At 40.4% G+C, this 16,424-nt stretch overlaps 1 protein-coding gene across 2 annotated transcripts; it reads left to right on the top strand.

Annotated features, from left to right (window-relative positions):
* engl (endoglin, like) lies at positions 1–16,424 on the top strand. Of its 2 annotated transcripts, none has more exons than XM_085352065.1 (16): positions 1–80; positions 1,227–1,342; positions 1,805–1,977; positions 3,632–3,769; positions 3,851–4,025; positions 4,290–4,461; positions 6,410–6,554; positions 6,795–6,987; positions 7,582–7,751; positions 7,854–8,009; positions 10,503–10,583; positions 10,677–10,928; positions 11,085–11,573; positions 13,013–13,154; positions 13,227–13,328; positions 16,318–16,424. In XM_085352065.1, exons 1-16 carry the CDS (start codon positions 1–3, stop codon positions 16,422–16,424), a joined length of 2,691 nt encoding a protein of 896 aa, XP_085208191.1. The 2 variants fall into 2 exon arrangements, with proteins under 2 accessions (XP_085208191.1, XP_085208192.1); XM_085352066.1 differs by lacking the exon at positions 1–80 and adding an exon at positions 13,785–13,792 and having other exon boundaries at positions 1,273–1,342; positions 16,323–16,424.

Raw genomic sequence — 16,424 nt, forward strand, 5'->3', positions numbered from 1 at the left:
ATGCTCAAGCACGTTCTGCTCCATGTCAGCGCATTTCTGCGAGCAAAAAGAAAAAACAAGCTGAGAAGAGTAAATCAGAGGTCAGTGCACTTAAGTCAGGATGGTTTGATAAAAGCTTTGATTTAATACATTTGACGAAAGTTTTTTTATATTATTTAAAAGACTTTTTTATTGTGACAGTTCATTTTGTAAAACTCTTTCCCAGAGGAACATGTTTGGTTGATTGGTTGTTAATTATTGCTATTAAATGTTTATTTTTTTTTAACTGACACTTTATTAGGTACACCTTTCTATTCAGCAGTTTTCTGCCAGCAGTTTTGGATCCATATTAATGTGATAGCAACAAACAGCTGCTGCACATCCATGATGTTACTTGATGGTGTGTTATCCCCATCAGCTGATGGGTACATTAACTCTTTATCCTTGAAAGCCTACTAAGAGTGACGCTTGAATCTCTTTTCTGACCCGGGCAGTTTCTGTTATAGACTGCGCTTGCATCAGAAATTATTGAGGGTGGTCTCTGCTGATGCACCTAAACTTGGAAAAACACATTAACTATTCTAATGTTCATCAAACAACATCTTTGTTTATATTTACTAAGGTATCAAAACTCATCATTAAGGGTACAGATGAGGTCCTGTTTATGTGGGAGAGAGTTGTGCATTCAGAGATGCTATTACTCATGCCTTGATTGTAAAGCGTGGTCGTTGAGTTATTGTCGTCTTCAGCTCGAAACATTCTAGCTATTCTCCTCTGATCTCTGACATCAGTGAGGCATTTTCTCCCTGAGAGCTGCCGCTGTCTCTTTCTCGAACCATTCTACATAAATCCTAGAGATCATTGTTTGGGGAAATCCAAGCAAAATATCAGTTTTTGAAATACTCAAACCACACTGTCTGGCACCAACGACCATGTCAATGTTACATCAGTCAGGTTTCTCCCCTGGTCTGAAGCTCAGACAATGTCTACATGCTTAAATGTGAGTTGTTGCCATGTGATTGGCTGATGAGATATTTACATTAATGGCCATTTGAACAGATGTCTCTAATAATGTGTCCAGGGGGAGTATATCAAGGTTGCTTGTTTTTTTCAACCAACAGTCCCTATTTTGATCATTACTAATCAAACTTATCTGAAGCTTTTCTGCTCTGGCGAAAAACAGGCATACTGAGATAACTCTGAGTTAGAAATCACACATAAACTGCATGTTTGATTGTGTTTTTAAGGTGTTACACTAAAAAAGCATTCGGTCAGTCTGGTGAAGCAGTTGTCATGATGCCTTCGCTGTCTGGACTTGGATGGACTTTATTCCTTCTCTCTTTCCTCTTGGAGCACCCAGAAGGTAAGTCCAACGACACCCAGCAGGAGACACAGCAAGAGATGTATTTATCTTCTAGACCAGCAACAATGAGGATTGTGTCGTGAAGACATAGCGAATTGTAAATGTGGTATTTCCTGTGCCCAAGTCAAAGGTCTTTACTTGAAGTGTCAGAATGAAAGTGAAAGTTGCTACATAGTTTTTTTCTTGGACAAGTTCCCACCCACCCCCAGGCGGGGATTTGAGCAAATGTAGAAACATCAGAGTATTGTATCACCCACACATTAGAGGGAGAGAAAGGAGGAGAAGAAACACAATGTTTCACAATGAAACTCAGCGAGGCCTGCATGGGGAAGCACTCATGTCTCATGTTATTTGTTATTTTACACAGTGATCACGCTGCTGCAGCAGATGAATGTACTTCCTGTGCATATATATTTCAGGTTTAACACATTTTGTAGTGATGCATGCACTGTTCCTCTCCAGCTCAGAGTGGAGAGCTGCACTGCTCAGTGGCTGGTCCAGTGGGTGCTCGACACCCTGTTCAGGGTCTGCTGGAAAGGTTCGAGGCAGGCCCCGGCTGTGCTGCTAGAGAACGCGGAAACAAGGAGACTCATGTCATTGCATTAAGAAGAGTGACCAACAGCCCAGAAAACAAGGTAGCCGGCTAACGATTACTTAGCAAAAACCAAGGACCCCGGCTTCAGGAGCAGGGGGGCTTTTATTTGAGTCCGGGTTTTAGCTTTAAAGTTTTGACTCAAATAGGCCGTAAGAAAGCTGGAAAATGTGATTCCAGTCACTTGCTGATCAATCAGTCTCATTGATTGTAAACTAAGAGCAGAAACACGCATGAACAACAAGGTTTCTTTGCCAAATGCTTTCCTTTAAAATGTGATGATAATGTTTAGCTTTAAACATCTCAACTATCTCAAATAAGCTTTTTAAATCCATTTAATTCCCTTTATATCACAAAGACATTACCTACAGAATTTCACTGTAGCACCACTGAGCTGATTCTGTTATAAAAAGGCAGATTTTATGGGAAAACATCAAAATAAATAAATAATAGTAAGTCTCAGCATGATCTTGTGGACATTTCTTTATAATAAAAGTCACAACAGTCTTGAGTGAATTTCTTTAAATATGGTGCAAACTCTCACTGATGATTGATGATGATAGTTTTATTTATATTGTGTGAAATTACATCTACAGTCGGCTCTTTGTATGGGAAGCTAATGACCCTACAAAAATACAGAGAAAACCAACAATCAGATGACCCCCTTTTGAGGAAATACTTAATGACAGTGGGAAGGAAAAACTCCCTTTTAACAGGAAGAAACCTCTGTGACTTGTTGGGGGAAGGAAGAGGGTCAAAGTTCCATGAAACCTCCTGTAAGTCTAGAATGACTAATTATGATAAAAATGTAACTGAAATGTCAAACACGATGGTGAACAGACGATTATTTGTGCAAAAGATTACAGGCTTAGTACACTGTGACACTGGAGATGTATACTCCCTCCCCCTTTTATTAGGTACATCTTGCTACAACTGTGTTGGAACCACCATTGCCTTTATAACTACCTTTCTTCCTTGAGGCATAGCTGTAGCTGTAACAGGGGGTTGCAGAGATGTTGATCCATATTGAGACGATAGCGTCACACAGTTGCATCACTGATTCCACCACATCCCAAGGGTGATCTTTTGGATCGAGATCTGTGACTGCAGAGTCCACGAGAGTGTAGTCAACTGACTGCCATGTTAAAAAAAACACAGCGTGAGATGATCTGAGAGGAAAGAAATAAATATACTGTAAGTAGTTGTAAGACGTGTGACTTCTGGGTAATTTAGTGGATAAACAAGCTACACTTACGCTGTAAAGTGAGGAAACCTCGACTCTTACAATAGAATTATTTCTTCTCTCTTGTGAAAATTTGAATTTCTACCCCTTTATTCTACTGTATCTGCTGGGAAGCCTTTGTAGGTACATATAATTACACTGTTAGTTGTGGGTCATATTATAAAGTGCTACCAAACATTTTAAGTAGCGTTAGCTTCCCAACCAAAAATGCTGAAATGTATTTAATTGCTCTAGCTGCTTACACAGGCACACAAATACAAGACTAACAAATAAGTTTTATTTTATTCTATTTGTTACATTTTTATTTGTACAAGTGCTGTAAATGTGTTTGGTGTATTTTAAGTTAAGTTTGCTACATGTAGTTAGCTTTGGAGCTACCCTAACTGTCTGAAGTACATTTATCCTTTAAAGTGCTGAACGTACAGCGGACTGCCTTTTCCTCTCCTCCCTATAGGTGACAGTGCTGATGAAGCCTCTGTCTCTGTCTCCTTCTCCTATGAGGGTTGTCCACCTAGTGCTCATCTCCAAAGTCCCAGTTACCTGGTGGTTGGAGGCCGAGAGACTGCCCTCCAACCTCCAGGTCCTGGTGCAGGTCAGTCATTGTGCAGAAGAGCAGTTTTGATTGAGTGCACTCTGCAGTTTCATTCATTATAAATTTGCCTTCAACTGCTAGGTGTCCTCAAACGCCAGCGTACAGTCCAGCGCCCTGCGTTTGCACGTCCAGACGGTGCATTCATTGCCTTTTCGTCCCCGTGCGCTGCATCGCTGGGTTCTGAAGCATCATGGCAACCTGTCCTCTCTGACACACTCATCACATGGCAATCGAGTCTACCTTCAACTGGGAGAGGGTGAGCCACCAAATCCACATTCCTGTGCTCAAAAATCGAATTTAGTGGTGATTTTGTATTTAAGCTTTGCAGTTTTTATACACAAAAATATCCACAAATGAAAAATAGTTTACGGTAAAATAAAAAAATGATGAATCCAAACATCTGCAAGCATCTGATGGCTTATGAGTCAGATGAGTCATTTCCCCTCTTGCTTCTACCAGACTTTTGCATTAGGTCAGCTTCCATTTCTAAACTTTCTCTTACTTTGTCTCCATATTACAGATCCAAACCTGCCTGCTGTGTGTCAGCTGCAGTCCATGTTCATCTCTCGCAACTACATGACCTCTGACTTGCAGCCACAGGAAGTGCACGGTTGTGCCCACTTGAATGTAGGTGGAGCTAGCCCTGAGGTCCACGTAATCAAGCTCCATTCATCAGGCTCAGGCCTCTGTGGGTGAGAACAAGCAACCACTTGATGTCCTGGCAAAAGCAGAAATTAGAATCTATTTACAGCCACAAAGCCTGTATATAAATGATGGTAGCCAATGTTTTCTGTTTCACTGTTTGCCATTAAAAAAAAAAAAAAAAAAAGTCGAATTTCCCAGAGGAACCCACCCGAGGGATTAATAAAGTTCTATCTTATCTTATCTTATCTTATTTTTTATTTTAGCATTTTGGGTTTTTCCATCTTGCTTTTTCTAGGCAGAAATGATGATATTTGTCAGTAGGGGTGGATATCGTCACTGATTTCTATAACTAATTCAATTCTCATTCACAAGGTCCCAATTTGATTCAATTTTGACTCAGACATATTATAATATTATAATTCTGTATTATTCTGTAATATTATGATTATAATTCATATTATAATTCTGATCATTTATCAGTACATATCCACATTTTTATATCTATGTATAAAAAGAAAGCTGATACTTGTGAGACTTCATCAGAGATGTAAGCATCGTGTAAAAGTAACGGAGGATAAAATACAGAAAAACATGATGCAGATTTTCCTGGCCTGGCTTTTTATGGCAGATAACCGCCTTAAAAATATTCTGCAGAAAATTAAAAGATGAAGAAAACCGTGAATCAAGATATGAAAATTACCTGATGTAGGCTGAGCAAAGTTACAGAGGTTTTATTAGAGACACAGCTAAGCGTTTTGCAATTTGGCATATTTTGTAAAAGTTTAAGTTTCTTTGGTATGAACATCAGAAATTAGGCTTTCTTGTCGGAGGTTATTTTTAAGATAAAAGAAAAAGCAATGTGCAACAGCGCTGAACAAAACAGTAGACTGGTGCATAATAAGGAAGCGAATAATGCAGAAAACCGAGATTTGAGATGGGAAACGGTTCTTGAAGTACACTGAGGGAGAGAAAGCTGTGCAGGAAGTGGGATTTTATCGTAGTGGAAGCAAAACAGCAAAAGTAAGAGGGAATTAGTGACGATGTTTATCAAACGTGAAGCGTAGTTTTGATCTTTTGCTGCTGGTTCAGCGACAAAACCTGCAGCATCAGAATCTGTGAGATGTCGGCTTTCAGCACCGTCCGTGTACGTGACGTCGGTTGAACGATCCGTGCTTTGTGTTTACGTCTTTTTGCAGAATCCGTTTCTGCTCTCGTTTTAGCTGTTTGGTGGTCGCTGAAATTGTTTTGTGGGCTTTAAGCTGAGATTCTGGTGTTTCTGGAAAAATACATTCATATTTAAAAATCGATTCAGGATTTCATGAAGCGATATTGCTTTACTCACGCTAAAATCTATTTGAATCGGGGAAATCAATTTCTAAACCCACCTCTATTTGTCAGGTATCTTTATCAAGCCTGGTTATGAGGCTGCATTACACTGCTACACATACCTGCACATTGGTTAACAAAGAAGAAAAACACTTCAGAGTGTACAGTATATTTGTACAATGAACCACAAAGTAAGCCTTAATATTATTATCAGATAATTCACCAACAGCACAAACACAAATTCCGAGATGATTAAACATGCAACTAATTTGCTGGTAATACCTGAAATGAGTAAAGAAAATCAACAGCCTATTTATGCAAGATAATTCATAATTTTATTGGGGGGCTTATATTGGTTGGGTCTGATTATTGGGGGGGGGGGGTCATAACCCCCCTAACCCCCCTGAAACGCCCCTAATAATATAAAGCTTAAGGCTTAATTCAGTATAAAAAGCTCAGTTTAAAATACATTCACCCATCATAGAGTAGTTATGAAGGGTACTGAAACTAGTTTAAAGTTGGATAATTTGACATAGAACAACTCTAGAGTCGCCCCCTGTGGTGATTCAAGGAACTGCAGGTTTTTTTTTTTCTGTACTACTTCAATTATTTGGCCCCAGATGATGCCGTTTGGGTTAAACGTTGTTTTCTCTGTCCACTCTTCTTCAGCTCCATGCAGGTAGAGGTGACTGTATCGCTTGTGCCTCCAGTGGCCGACTCAAGAGCGCACAAGATTGTGTTGATTCTCAGCAGCTCTGTGCCCGTCAACTGGGCCATTACTGCTCATGGCGTCCAGGGTCGCATCTCTGTTCATGTAAGGGCATCAGCTGCCATTTACATCACCATCGTGGTGGAATTTGTTTTGTTTTTTTAACACACAGCTAACAGGAATCTAAGGCTACAAATCATTCTCATTGTGACCAAATCCAAAAAGAACTGGTCCTAGCGTTACTGGCCATAGTCTAAAATACTTTATTGTATTGCTCTGTGCCACAGTGTCCTTGACTCTACTTGATCTTTACTTGTATTATGCTTCATCTTGCTGTCTACACAGTCCTCCAACAGCGTGTCTCCACCCTACCCACCTGAGCCTGGCCTAACAGTGGCCAGCACACTCGACCCTGACCTGTCTAGCATCTCGGACCTTCTCCTTTGGGCCCGTGAGAGTGGCTTCACCACGGTGACCTCATACACTGAGGCCGACCTGGCCAATCACTTTGTGATCCGGCTGGCTGAGGGAGAAGCAGGTCGGGACTCTTCTGTGTCTGAACCAACACGTTCTCACTTCCAAAGCGTAATATTTTACGCTACGTGACAAATCGTCAACATGTTACGCTTCCGGGCACCCAACACATCCCTTAATGACAAGATCGGAAAAAATGAGGAAACATGAGAACCTTTTGGAATCAATCTACACATGTTCGTTCATTTTGCTTAAATCGCTTTGGCAAACACTATTTAACACCATTAAAGTGCTGGTTAAGGTTAGGGATGGCTGGAACGTGTAGTACCGCGGGACCGTAATTCTACTGGATTTCACCCATAACCGTAGCATAAGAACGCAGAAGGTCAACTTTCGCGTTCCTCAGGAACGCCGCAGGACGTGACAAATCGTCAGGATGTTACACCTCAGGAGTGAGAATGGGCTGTATAAACTGAACATTTGAATTTCGTTTTTTCACTCAAAAGAAAGTATATATCATTTGTTTGGTCTTTTTTCGTTTAAATTATTCCATAGTATTTACTCATAGTATTTATTCCATATAGTATTTACAGCTGAATGAAGGATTTTGATGTTTGAGTGAATGGTTGTATCTCTTGATCTCCTCTCTGTATCACAGGTAAGTTTGCAGTGACGAATCCACTGGTTGCAAGGCCTCCTGAGGCAGAGGAGCGCAGGTTGAGGCAGTGGCTGAATGGTGGGAGCAGAGCAGGAGAAGGCCGGGAGGGTTTCACAGTGAACTGTGAGGGCGGACGCCTCAGCGTGACGGTGGACAGAAGCATTCTGCAGGTCTTAACTTTTTTAAAATCTAAATTAGAAGCAGCGACAAACCTAAAGCAGCTGTTCACACTGTGATATTCTGTAGTGCCTCACATCAGTGCTCTCTTTCAGAACTTGTCTGTCCCGGTGGCTGCCGTGACTCTGCGTGACCTGACTTGCCAGGCTGAGTCCAATGGGAGCCATTTCCTTTTAGTGTTCCCAGTCATTTCCTGTGGGACAGAAGGCCTGCTCCTGGGAGAGCCTAGAGGGGTGCAGTACAAAAACATGGTGAGATAAGACATTTCAACAACAACAAAACATTGAAACTTTGGAGAATTTTCTGTCTTTGTTTGTTACTTGAACCCTAACTTTCCTCTCTATATCTTCTGTCACACGAGGGAAAGAATGATACAGATCTTGTCTTCGAAAAAAATCTGCATCGCTGTGGATGTAATTCAAAACAAGCTGTCAGAAAATAAAGAAATAAATAAATCTGAAGGGAGGAAACAGGACAAACAGGAAAACGTTCAGAACACAGTTAGGAAAGCGTCTGCGTTCAAAACAAAAACAAATGTCCTTTACTCATGGTACAGGAAAAAAAGGCATGTGGTGCATAACAGCCACTTGAATTTGTGTTAAGTGGAAGTTGTCCTGGTAAGACTTGCGACCCAGGTCATTGTGACCAGAACATTGCTGAGGTCAAGCCTAAAATGGGTGTTTGCGCAGAGGCAAATTAAGTGAGAGCAAATGTCCCCTCAGAGGTGGGAGGCTGGATGGAAACATGATTGAAAAACAGACAAACAACACAGGCTTAAGGCCACTGTGCTGAAGCAGTGAACTCAAATTATGTCCAAATGCTGAACCCACAAGCTGAACCACATTTATTACTGTAGAGGTAATGATGACGCTGGAGCTGGTGAGGCTGACTTGGCTGGAGATAGTCAGGCAGGTGAAGAGGCAATCTGGGCCAATTTGAATTCGGGCAGGAAGGCTGAAAAGCTGATGAAGCAGGTGAGCGAGCTTCAGCTCATCCGTCCTCGTGTCTCTTCGTTAGCATACCATACTTTAAAAACAACACATGGCCCTGCTGTACAGCAGAAATATAAAAAATACAATAAGAATAATAAATACAAAAAATAAATAACAATAAAATAACTTGTCAGTTACCCACTAAGTCAAAGGCCAGCTAATAAAAATTAATTAAAAATGAGTAAAAACAAATTAAAAACCAGTAAAAGGATCTTAAAATAGATCCTAAATTCAATTGGAAGCCAGTTTAAGGAGGCCAGAAGCAAATTAATGTGCTCAAATGTTCTTTTACCAGTTAAAAACCATGCCACAGCATTCTGCACCAGTTGCAGGAGTGACAGAGGGCCCTGGCCAACCTCTATTAAAAGGTAGTTGCAGTAATCCAAGCGTGAGGTTATAAAAGCATAGATGACAGTTTCCAAGTCAGGCCTGGAAATTCAATTTTTTGTTTTCGGAAGATCGCACCGAGTGGCAGGAAAACATGAAAACATTAGTGGCCCAAGAATAGATCCCTACGCTACACCCCATGGCAGAGGGGCCACAGAGGATGAAGCCGAACTCAACTTAACGCAAAAGCTCCTGTTAGAGAGATATGATTTTATCCACAAAAGTGCCGGAAATTTCTACACAATGCTGTAGTCGAGAGATCAGCAGGTCATGTTGCACTGTGTCAAATCAGCAGTCATATCCAACAAAACAAGAAAGACATGTTTAACCTTTATGAGAGCTGTCTCTGTGCTGTGAAACGGCTTAAAGCCGAACTGAAGAGCTTCTGGAATTTGAAAATCATTTAGATAGTCTATCAGCTGAGTGTGAACAATCTTCTCCAGGATTCCTCTTCCTTGCATTTGTTCTAACAACCTTGCTAGACAGAAAAGATGAGAACGTTTAGAACATAGACTGCAAATATTAGAGGGATGTACCTTAAACCTGTATTAATTTTAATGGACAGCAGGGGGCAGTTCTTCTGGTTTTCAGAAAAGTTTGGTTGTGTAGAAGTCTGTGGGAGAACATCCCTCAGCTTCCTCCATCTACTTTACGTTCTTGATCATGACACATATAACCTTCTTGCTACGTTGATGAAAGTCACAGAAAAATAAATGGGCCTTAAAGAAGACTAAAGGTTGTAAACATGAAAATCTTGATGTCAGGTTTTCTCAAATGGGTTGGCCCAAGATCACTGAAGCAGGGGTGTAGCTGAAGAGAGGGGTCTGGGGTACCTGCACCCCCAACATTTTCAATGTACTCTTTAGCGCAACTATGTTTGAAAATTCAGTAGATCTGTCCTTAGTTATAGTCACTTTAATCTGCAAATTATTCAACAACTTTTTTTACAACTCTCTCTGAAAGACGTCTAATCAAGGAATAAAGCCAAAGACGCTGGAACAAACTTCTAAAGTTAGATTTTTGTCATGTAGTTGCAGCAAGTTTGGGAACATTCGAGACTTGGTAAAGTCAAAGTAGGTAATGAGAGTAGCAGGTTTCTATACTGACCAATCATTAGTGCCTCATCAGAGTAAAAATTTAGAACAGAAACAGAAAATAGCAGAGGGCATGAAACTAAGCTTACACACCACAGGATGAATGTAATTTATACATTATGATGGTATTGATACTATTTGTATATTTTATCATTTTTGTGTGGAAAACACCACCTGAAAGACTCATTTTCATAGTGGAAAGATATGCCCCAGGAGAAGGAGACTGAGAGTGACTCTGAGTTTGATTTCTCTGTTTGTCCTTTTTGACCAGCTGTTACTATGGAGGGACAAACCTCAGACCATCCTTTCACTCAATGAGACTGAGAAGTCCAAAGGTCCACTTGGCATACGTGTGAGACGTCTGTGTGTCTGTTTACATTCATCTTATATTTTACAGTTTTCATGCAAGATTTTTCATACATAACCTTGCGCTGTTTTCTTTCAGTTCAGCTGTTTTTCTGCTGTCCCTGGCCCTCCGAGCAGCGCTGCTGCTAATGAGAATGTAAACACTGTGCAGACAGAACTGGTCCCCTGGGTGCCAGAGGGCTTGTGGCCCACCCCAGACCTAAGCCACTTCCCAACACCCAGACACAGATCTGGGCCTGTTCTTCTTTTGGAGCTTTTTGTCACAGACAGCTACGAGCAGAGGCGGATTGGTCCGTGTGTCATCACCGCTGACCAGCGTGTCTATGTCCAGGTCTTTTTCATGTGTTTTCTCTGCTTCAATTTGATATTGTGGTGTAAACTGTCGCACTAACTTCTTCACAGCTTACTTTTTTAAATACATCTAATGAACATGAAAGCTACTTAATTATAACTATGATATATTCTGCATCATTTTTTTCTGCTGCAGATTTCAGCTAAAGCACCCCTCGCAGATGTCGTGGAAGTGAAGTCATGTGTAGTCTCTTCTTTCTCAGACCCCAAAAAATCGCCTTTCTGGACTGTGATAAGTAACGGCTGTTCCTCTGACCCCTCACTGACCTTCAGTGCGAAGTCAAAACATGAGCAAGAGGAGACTGAAGATAACGTTGAAGCAGTAGAGGAAACGGAAGAGACAGAGGGCCTGGGAAATGGCAGAATTGATCAAACAGGTGAAAAAGCAGAAAGTGGAGGAGGGAGAGACAAGAGGACCATGAGTGTGAGAGAGGAGATACAGCCCTTAAGATTCAGCTTCATTCTACGACCAGTTTATAACGACTCAATGCAGTTCCTCCACTGCAGCCTGCGCCTCTGTGTCTCTGACACAACTGGAGGGGAACCCATGAAGGAAACTATAAAGAATGATTGTCAGGGCAGGCCACGCATGCCTCTGCTTCTATCTAGATCACCCGGGCATCAGGTAAAAAAAACCCAGAAGAAATAGCAAATAAATCATCTTGTCAAAAGCACTAAGATGGAGCAGGGAAACTGTAGCTTGGTCATTTGTAAAAACTGCCTGTTAGGCTCCTTGTGGAGCGTTTGATGAGAAGATTGATAACCATTATGTGTTTGAAAGCTCACTGAGAAACCTAAAGCCAGGAGCCAGTTAGCATACCTAGTCTTAGATTTTAAAAAATGTAGGTAAAGTGAACCGTGTTAGCCTTCACACCAAGCTGTGTAAGAAAGTAGGTCAGCTTTATTTAAAACAATAAAGAGCCAAATATTTGCTAAAAACACGTTTGAATGTGCAACCTTATATAATAGTTCTGTAGTAGAGTCATGGTAAACACCAGGACATCGTTTTGTATATCAGGGGAATTAATCTGGTCCTCCTCAGGTCCTATAGTTAGATAAACTGCAAAAGTCGCAGGATCTACATCTCGGACTCTGCAGGACTCAGTTAGCATGTTAAATATTACAGTTCACGGCAGTACAGTTAGAAAAAGACTGAATAGGTGTGACCTGTTTGGAATACAAACATGGCAGAATTACTTGGATTTGAAAATTTGTATCTGAACAAATTTTCTGGAAAATTGTCCTCTGGAAGGACAGGAGCAAAGTGGAGATGTTTGGCTATAATGCACAACACCGTGTTTGGTGAATACCAAATGCCTCATGATTTGGGTTTGTTTTCCAGCATTCTGTAATTACTGAGTCAACCATGAACTCCTCTGTATCCCAAATTGTTCTACAGTAGGCCATCTGTTCAACAGCTAAAGCTTCACCCAGACTGGGTCATGGAACAAGACAATGATTGCAAGCACAGCTGCAAATCTACTACAGAGTGGCTGAAAAAGTAAAAAAATCAAGGTTTTGCAACTGCCCGCTCAAAATCCAGACCTCACCCTGGCTGAAATGCTGTGATGGGGCCTTAAGAGAGCTGTGCATAAATCAATGCCTGCAAACCTCAATTAACTGAAGTAACTTTGTAAGAATACAAAAAACATATTATTATTATACCAGACTGCCTTGAGGCAACTGTTTTGATATGACACTATATAAAAATAATTGAATTGACTTCAAAAGGTGATTCCAGAAGCTAATGAATTATGGGATATACTCACACAGCTTCAACATTTAATTTTCTAATTTTTGTTGAATAAATAATGACACAGGTTCATGTCTTGTTTTGTACTTCTGAGGTTATATTTACCTAATTTCATACCTGCCAAGGACCAGAGTATGTTTAATATACCCTGATATATAAAACCTTAGAACTGAAACGGTTTAGTTTCTTTTTAAAATTACTTTATTATGATTTATGCTTTTTAACACTTACGTTTTCCTCTGATATCATGGCACTGGAAGGTGAAGCCAGTATAACTAAAGCATAAACCTTTTCCTGTATTCCCACTTCAGTGTGAGATCAGAAACCTCTCCAGACCCATGGTGGTCACCCACCCGATTAGTTCACTGTCACCTAAAATGAGGAACCCTACTGGCCAAAGAATCAAGAGACTCAGCGTCACTCCGCCGGCCAGACCAGAGCCAGAGCACAGCAGTGAGTATCATTTACTGTATTTTGGTGATGTTACTGTCTTTGTCTTTAAAATATATCACCCTCTGACTCTAGACCGGGTGGTGGAGACTGGACCAGTGATGGGACTTGTCTTTGCAGCCTTTGTAATGGGTGTCGGTCTGATGGGGGGGTTGTGGTTCATCTATAATTATACAGGTAACAAAGGCAGCTTGTGCGTTCTCTGTATGTTGTCATCTTATCAAGTTTCATTTAAATACAGGTTTATACACCAACTGCTCCCAGACTATTCTATAAAAGTCTATGAAAGAAACAGCAGCACAGGAAATCATATCTTTAGTTATTTTCACTTATTTATATCAGATATCAGCAGTAACAGAATTATCATTGTATTTCCTGATGATCAGAATCTAAAACATATTTATTGTGCGTGCATTGTTCATTTGTGTACCTCACATATTTCTAGGGATGGGTACCGGTGTGCACCGGTTCTGACATAAACGGTTCAGACCGAAAAGCAGCGCACATTTCGGTGCTTTTTTTTCCTGAGCTGTGATACACTTCTAGCCAATCATTTTACGTTTCCGAGGATAGTAGGCGGGTCCAGGTACGTACTTTCTTTTAGAGCAGAGCTACAGATTAAAAATGCCCAAGGCGAAGCGGTCAAAAGTCTGGCTGTACTTCACAGCAAAATATGCAAACTCAGCAGCCTGCAACAAGTGCTTTAAGCTGATACTGTGATACTGTCAAAGGAGGTAACACCTCAAATCCGATGAAATACCTGGCGACGCATAGCGTTTTTTTTAAAAGCCCAGAAATGCGCCGTATTTGATAGCTTGTCACCACCCGATCCGTACCGGAAACCCGATCGGTACCCCGCATGCGCGAAAGGTTTCTACTTCCGGTCGTAGCGTTTTACGATAGTTATGGGTCAGAGTAAGAGTTAAGATGTTAAGAATAACAAGTATATCTTAAAATGTTTGCAATAATGAAGCGTTTCAGTACAATGTAGACAAAAACGAAAAATAAAAAGAAAGTTACGGATCAGGACTCTCCGATCCTTACTGCGCATGTGTAAAGTCTGACCGTACAAATCCTTCTCTACAAATCGGGTCTACCCTTTCAAAAACCCTGATTGTGTCTCACTAATTATACTTGAAACCCCTTGTTTGAGCCTTGTTGCAACTGAGCTAGAGAAAATTTTATAATCTGTATTTAATAAAGTTATGGGCCTTAAGTTATCCAATTGTCGTTTATCTTTGTTTGGTTTAGGAATTAATGTAATTAATCCTTGTTTCATGCTAGACATCAATTCTCCCTTTTCAATACTGGCCAGTATAGCTTTGAATAAAATTTCCCGTAAGTCTTCCCAAAAAAATTGGAAGAAATTAACTGTAAGCCCATCTGGACCAGGGGATTTATTAAGTGCCATTTTCTTAACAGATGCATCTAACTCTTCAATTCTGAAGTCAGATTCACATAATTCCTTAAATGATTCATCAATTTTAGGGATCAGATTATCTATTTGATCAAAAAAGACATCACAATCTGCTTGGGAGAACTGTGAGGAGTATAAATTGGAATAGAATGTATAAGTTTCATTCTCCAAAATTTTAGGGTCGTCACATTCAATGCCATCAATTAACAGAGAAGATATAAAATTTCTTTTCTGTCTGCTCTTTTCTAAATTAAAAAAATATGAAGAATTTCTTTCCCCCTCCTCAATCCACTTGGCCCGTGAACGCACAAAAGCTCCTTCTGCTTTATTTAGGTAGAGCTGATCTAATTTAGTTTGCAACTCCATAAGTTTACTCCTTTCTTGGGTATTTAGATCATCTTTACTACAGCAATAAGTAATTTCTTGGAATAATTTACATTCATATTCTCTTTGCTTTTGACTTATGTTTTTACTGAATTGAATACTAAATTCTCTAATTTTGAATTTAATGAATTCCCATTTATTGATATATCCTACAATTAGATGATCAGCCATAATATCTTTTATAATTTTTTTGACTATGTTGCAGTAGTCTTCATTTTGTAAAAGTTTGGCATTGAACTTCCAATAAGTTCTTTTATTTGATTGTCTAATTTCCGATTCTAAGCACAGTTCAATAAAGCAATGATCAGATAGAGGTGCATTTGACATTGCAACTTTTACAGTGTGGCTAAGAATGATGTCACTTCCTAGCCAATAGTCTATTCTAGATTTACAAGCTCCATTTGGTTTAAACCAGGAAATCAATCAAATATATTGAATGTCGCAATGTTGGCAAAGAGAGGAAGTGACGTAAGATTTGCGCATGCGGGGTACCGATCGGGTTTCCGGTACGGATCGGGTAGTGACATAGCTTGCTGCGAGACCTCACACCGAGCACATCTACTGCGGGTGGGTTGCCTGTTATGCAACATCCCCCAAAAACACGAAGAATAGAGTCCTGGCCCCTAGCCCTGCCAGTGTAGCAGAAATGATGACGGATGATGATGCAGCAGCAGCCGTTCTTCTCTGCGTGAGTAGCTTAATGTTGTTCGTGTGTAATTTACGTTGAGTAGGCTAACCACGTTATTACATTAATGCATGTAAGGTGAACTAGCAAACATCATCATAGCTACATGCGGCTGTCTTCTTGTTTGATGGCAGATACTCCCTTCACCCTGGCCAAAAAGGCTAAAATGACCAAAGAAAAAGTGGAAAACAGTTAAACATGAGAGGTTTTTGGACAAAGTTTGTGTTTTTTCCATTGTTTAAGCACTGCTTCCAGCCAAGAGTGATACCATATATGCCCCATAGCTGCAGAAAAGGCTAACATTGTTATCTTTTTACAAAAACCAGCTGAACATGAGAGGTTTTTGGACCAATTTTGTGTTCTCCATTCTTTAAGCACAGGTTTGAGCACCGTTTGAGCACCGGCACCGTTTCAAAAGTACCGATTTGGCACCGGTATCGGATAAAACCTAAACGATACCCATCCCTACATATTTCACATTTTCAGTTTGAAGGCACAGAAATTAAAGCATATCAATCTGTGGATGTATTCACGCTGCTAGAAACTTCCAAATTATCATAACTTAAATTTCATCGTGTGCTTTGAACAGAGAGCAGTTTTAGCAGTAAACCCAAATTCATTTCAAAGATGGAAAACAGGATACACCTTATTATCTGCATATTTTCTGTATTATTCCACAGCGGAGCGGCCAGCATCTTATAGAGATCATCTAACAGACCAGACTCGTGGAGAACAAAACATCTGGAACCCGCCTTCAGTGTCTGATCAGTCCTCGAGCTCAGTGTGA

Source organism: Diplotaxodon limnothrissa, linkage group LG4, assembly GCF_057381915.1.
Source record: "Diplotaxodon limnothrissa isolate DT_005_m linkage group LG4, D_limnothrissa_male_GT1.1, whole genome shotgun sequence".
In the NCBI taxonomy this organism is placed as follows: domain Eukaryota; kingdom Metazoa; phylum Chordata; class Actinopteri; order Cichliformes; family Cichlidae; genus Diplotaxodon; species Diplotaxodon limnothrissa.